Raw genomic sequence first — 6000 nt, forward strand, 5'->3', positions numbered from 1 at the left:
TGTCAAAACTCCAAAAAATAAAATAAAGTGTACTTCTATGTAAAATAACATAGTGTAGAGTTTCTTAACAAGGTTCAATTAAATTTTGGAGTGTATTAACTGAAAGAAGAAAATTTCATTTTAGAATATTTTGATGTTAATTTCTTCTAACAATTTTTTATTACAAGGACAGGTTTTCTTTTGTCATTTTGGTATAGGACACTATTACTCTCATCAGCTTATGTGCATAGCTTCCCCAAACCAGTAAGGCTTCCCGTAGGCAACTTTTGGAAGAATATAGCGTGTTCTCTGATCAGACTACCTTATGCCATCCATAAGATGTCTTTGGCATTTAGAAGAATCTTAACTCATGGGGTAAGAATTGTTGACATAAGAAAAAGTATAATCTAATGGTTAATACACCTTAATTATTTTTCAGGAAGCAGAAGAAATGCACATCAAAGCAATTCAGATTAAAGAGCAACTTCTTGGTCAAGAAGATTATGAAGTAGCCCTTTCAGTGGGACATCTGGCTTCTTTATATAATTATGACATGAATCAGTATGAAAATGCTGAGAAACTTTATTTGCGATCCATAGCAATTGGTATGTTACTTTAAAATTTTCTTAGTCAATTGATTAGAGATCAACATGTCATATGTTGTAAAGGGAAGTGTTATTATTAAGACTTCAGTGAGTTTAGAGCTGCTAAGGATATCCAGGAACCACTCAAAAATCATCTGAAACATTTTGCTAAAGATTATTTATTGATGTTGAAGCCACTAGTAAGAAATATGACAGTAGAGTGTGAAGTAAAGGCAAAAGTAGTTATTTTTAAATATTTGTGTAAACACTAGCCCCAGCCCATCCTCTCCCTTCTTCTGATTTTAACATAGACCCAGTTTACCTGTTTCTTAACTTGATATAAATGAAATCATACAATGTATATTTTTATATGCCTGGTTTCTTTTGGTGAACATCAACTGTGAGATACATCTGTGTTGTTCATATCACTGTTGCTTGTTAATTTCCAGTGCCGTGTAATGGTGTGTAGGATTAGTATATCATTAGTTACTCCATTCTTACTGTTAATGGATATTTGGAACATTTGAATTGTTTTCAGTTCAGCCCTGTTACAAAATAAGATACTGTGGTCAGCATCTGAATGTTGTGCCTATTAAAACTCTTCCCCATTTTTATATTGACTTGTCTGTCATTTTCTTATTGGTTTATAGAAGTTCTTTGTATACTTTGGATGTATCTGTTGGTTAAGTGTGTTGCAGATAACTCTCACTCTACTGCTTCTTCCTCCCTCCCTCCCTCCCTCCCTTTCTTTCTTTTTTGATTGGTTGTACCGGGTCTTAGTTGCAGCAGGCGGGCTCCTTAGTTGTGGTGTGCGAACTCTGTCTTCTTTAAATTTTTTAAAATTTTTATTTATTTATTTATTTTTGGCTGTGTTGGGTCTTTGTTGCTGTGCGCAAGCTTTCTCTAGTTGCAGCGAGTGGGGGCTACTCTTCGTTGGGGTGCACGGGCTTCTCATCGATGTGGCTTCTCTTGTTGCAGAGCATGGGCTGTAGGCACATGGGCTTCAGTAGTTGTGGCTCGTGGACTCTAGAGCGCAGGCTCAGTAGTTGTGCATGGGCTAAGTTGCTCCACGGCATGTGGGATCTTCCCGGACCAGGGCTTGGACCCGTGTCCCCTGCATTGGCAGGCGGATTCTTAACCACTGCACCACCAGGGAAGTCCGTGTGCAAACTCTTGGTTGCAGCATGCGTGTGGGATATAGTTCCCTAACCAGGGTTCAAACCCGGGCCCCCTGCATTGGGAGCGTGGAGTCTTAACCCACTGCGCCACCAGGAAAGTCTCTACTCCTTATTTCTTGATGGTGCCTTTCAAAGAACAGAAGTTCTTAGATTTTAATGTAATCCAATATTGCTCTTTTCTTTTATGGTTAACACTTTTAATATTCTCTTTAGGAAATCTTTTCCTACCCCAAAGTCATGGAGATACTCTTTTGGAAGATTATCTTCTGGAAACTTTATTTTACCATTCACATTTAGATCCACAGTCCTGAAATTGATTTTTGTTTATGGTGTAATGTAGCAAACAAATCCCCCACCCCCCGCCTTTTTTTTCCTCCGTATGGATATACAGTTGACCAGGACCATTTTTTCAAAAGACTGTCCTTTCCCCTCTGCTGTGGTACCTTTGCCAATAAATCATATATCCATGTATGTGAGATTGCTCATTAACCGTAATATATTACCTTGCTCAATCCTGGAAGTCCCATATTTTCTGTGTATCTTTTTGCACAAATGTTCAGATACATAAATATTTTATTTTCCCTTTTATACATAGAAGGTGGCAAACTCTTGGTACTTATTTTGTACTTTGCTTTTTTTTTTTAACTTAACAGTATACCCTATAAATGACTCCATGTCAGTTCATAAAGAGCTGGGAGCTCCCTCCTCTGTTTATAGCTGCATAGTATGCCTTGAATGGATGTTCCATAGTTGAATGGATGTTCCATAGTTGATTGAAACAAATCTTCATTTGTTTCTAATATTCTGCACTTAAAAACAATGCTGTACTAAATAGCCTTGTACATACGTATTTTTCTACTGTTGCAGGTGCTGCCATTCTTTAGATCTCTTTTAAGTCTTAGAGGTAGATTATGGGTAGCACTATGTTGGTGAATGCTGATAAAAGAATTGAATCTATTCTTTTTAAGGGAATAAAACGAAGCCACCTTATTTTAAAGAACTGAGCTTGTGTTGTGGAAACTACTTGTTATTTCATTATTTATTTGAGTTTTCTTTCTTTTTCTGTTTACTTTCAGGGAAGAAACTTTTTGGTGAAGGCTACAGTGGACTAGAATATGATTACCGAGGTCTCATTAAACTTTACAACTCCGTTGGAAATTACGAGAAAGTGTTTGAATATCACAATGTTCTGTCTAACTGGAACCGGCTGCGAGATCGGCAGTATTCAGTGACCGATGCTCTTGAAGATGTCAACACCAGCCCCCAGTCCACTGAAGAAGTGGTGCAGTCCTTCCTGATTTCTCAAAATGTTGAGGGACCGAGCTGCTGAGGGAGGACCTCAGTTAACTAATTTACCTTTTCCCAGATTCCAGGGAATTCATACTGTGAAATCAAAACCATGTTGTTTTTTCGGGGCTGGAATTTGCATTGAAACACTGGTCCAGTCCATTGACCCTATTTGGGTGATCCCTATCTTGCAGAGTGTCCGTAGGAATAAGCATATATTCAGTTATATTCAGCATGTACCGCATGTATAAGTAATCTGGCCCATATTTTCAACCTAGTAGAACAAACAACAGGAATTTTTTTTTCTTTTTAAAAAATAATTCATTTTGCAGAAAGCCTGAAAGAAAAAAAGAATCCCTAAATAAAACTATTTAAGAGTTTAAAAGAGTTGCATTCTTATTATGTAAGGATGATTTTAACAACTTTTTAACATATAATTCTTCCTTGAGGAGGTATTCAATACTGTATTGTAAAGAAATTTTATGGGGAAAATCTTTATATGCAGTATAGAAAAGTTAACACAAGTACTAATAGAAGAGGGACATCCAGACTTAGGTTTGGCTACCTTACCCAGAGAAGTGGATACAACCACTCCAGAGCTCTATTACAAGGGAAGGACTGTCAGATTCATCTGAACTGGACCAGTGTTGATCTGTAAGTAACAGGAAAGCTGATAAACCAGCAGTTTTAACTCTTTGGTGGTTTTGGTTTTATTGTGTTTTTTTGGGGTACAGAAATGCAAGATGCTCTGATACCGTTTGCTAACAGGACCAGGAGGATCTGAAAAGGACCAGCCTAATGTAGAAAGGGGTTATTTGGACCAGAAGCTTTAGATTATTATTTTAGCCCCTGCCTATACTTTTATCAGTAGAATGATTTCATTTAGATGTATAATGAAAAGTGATCATGCAAAAATTATATTCATGTAATAGACACCAAACTAGGGAAATTTGGCAATTTCAGTGGCATATTTTAGTGAAGGTACACAGATGGCAATGCCATAAGCAAGTCTATAAATACCTGCTGCAGCCATCTCCCTCATTTTAAATGTTACCCTACTAAGCAACACAGTTAGCAAGTATATTGGCTAAGAGTCATGAAATAGCTCATGTCCAGATGGGAATTATAGGTTACTGTGTGGTTTATGGGGATTAATGGAAAAAGGAATTATGAAAAACAGCAAGTCTTCTTAGAAATCCTTCATGTTTATGGTAAATAATAGTGCAACTAGGTCATTTTATTTGAAATTCAAGAGTCAAGTGGAAAGATTCCCCTAATGATATATCTATTTCACTAACTTGTCTTTCTGTTTATTGGGTTTTGATTTTTTTTTTAAAGCCAGTCAGGTTATTTAATGTTGAGGTAATATTCACATTGGAGAAGTTGTGACATGTAGCAAAATCCAAGACACAAAACAGGTCTTTTGCTGTTACCTCAGTTCTTATCATAGTGGCCTATTTAGTGCCTCTATAGTTAAGAATCAGGGTTTTCCCCCCTATTTTCAGGGGCTCATGACTTGGCTGTTAGAGATGTTGCTCCTGGCTAATGCTGGGAGTGGTCTGTGGGTGAGTGGATGTGTGCTGAATTTTGGTTTTCTTTTAACAGGCACGTTGGGGTGGGAGGGGGAAAAAATCTAAACTGTCCACCACATTGACCACAGAAAAAGTAATTGGAGATTTCAGATAAATGTGATTTTAAACACTTTTTTGGACTTCCTAAATACAACCTTGTTTAAAACTGTTATTTGCCATCTTGTTAGTTATGAGCCAGTGTTTTTAAGTCCCGAAGTGGGCGCTGACTAGGGGAGGAACCTAAAGAGATGAAGCAAGCCCAGACCCTAAGATTATAGCTATGTGATTTTGAAACCTGGGTTTAATCCTCAAATTGAATTATTTTTAATTTTGAAAAGAGTACATTGGCACACCTGCACCTCCCCTTCCAGTTTATTACAATCTAATGCCAAGAGGCACCTCTTTATTAATTACCAAATAGTCTGTGTGACCAAGGACTAACATTTTTAAGTTACTCAGCTCTATCCTCATGGGCCTATATATTTAATACCTCCAAAGATACTTTAAGGATAGGCTTTGTATACTTTTGTTGGTTATTTAGAGTCCTGTGGTATGTTTGTGGTATAGGAATGTCATGGTAAATTGTTTTTCAATAAATATTTTGAAACTTATGTTTTCATATGAAGTTTTTTTTTAATCTATATTTTTGGTTTTGTGCACATATAGCATTTCCTAGGATAAAATCAAGCAAATGACTTAAGGCCTCATCTTCTCTAATTCAGTTTGAACTCAACTTAGCTCACACTCAGTGATAAAGCAACATGATATTTAGAAGCCTAGGATCACAGGGTGATAATATTAAACGGCAGCCAGTTTTTCTTTTAAAAAAAGTCATTGTTGGTAGTTCCCCCTTACTGCCACTGCTTTAATGTAGTTTTCTGTAAATCCATATACCTTGACTTAATGCAGACACTCTAGGTTGAGAAGAGAGATTGCCAGTTTCTGTTAGTGATGTAACTTAATGTGCTATTATTTCTGGTTTTAATGAAGAATAATACCCTAATAATTTTTAAGTGTGGGATTTATCCTTTCAGTAGGGATGTTTAGGATAAGTTAGGGAGGTAAATATCATCATGATTTTGGGGGTTAGAAAAAAATCTCAAAGAAAAGAATAAAATTACCTCACAATAGCCAATTGCTTGAACAAACTTTTTATATATGGTGGAGTTGTGTGTAAGAAATCCTAGACCAACTTAAAAGATTTTTCTGGAAGTTCAGCAAAGTAATATTAAATAAGGGGCCTTTGGTCTCATCCTTTCCTGGCTTTCATTTTTTCTCTCTTACCCAGTCTTTTTCCTAAAGTTTGGTGCTACTCAAGTTGGGTGCATCAGGGAGCCCTGTAACATTCATGAGCCACACGGGTGGTCAGTCACTTCTATGTTCAGTTTAGGAGAGCCAGTT

General features: G+C 36.8%; 1 protein-coding gene across 1 annotated transcript in view; it reads left to right on the plus strand.

Annotated features, from left to right (window-relative positions):
• Positions 1-5210, plus strand: part of APPBP2 (amyloid beta precursor protein binding protein 2) — a 64413-nt gene extending 59203 nt beyond the window's left edge. The window contains exons 12-13 of the mRNA XM_081218984.1: positions 419-584; positions 2818-5210. Of these exons, the coding sequence (XP_081075110.1) occupies positions 419-584; positions 2818-3071 (420 nt within the window). The 3' untranslated portion in view covers positions 3072-5210. The remainder of the gene's footprint in view (positions 1-418; positions 585-2817) is intronic.
• Positions 5211-6000: the final 790 nt, after the last annotated feature.

This window comes from Mesoplodon bidens, assembly GCF_964165515.1.
Source record: "Mesoplodon bidens genome assembly, chromosome: 19".
Taxonomy (NCBI): Eukaryota; Metazoa; Chordata; class Mammalia; order Artiodactyla; family Ziphiidae; genus Mesoplodon; species Mesoplodon bidens.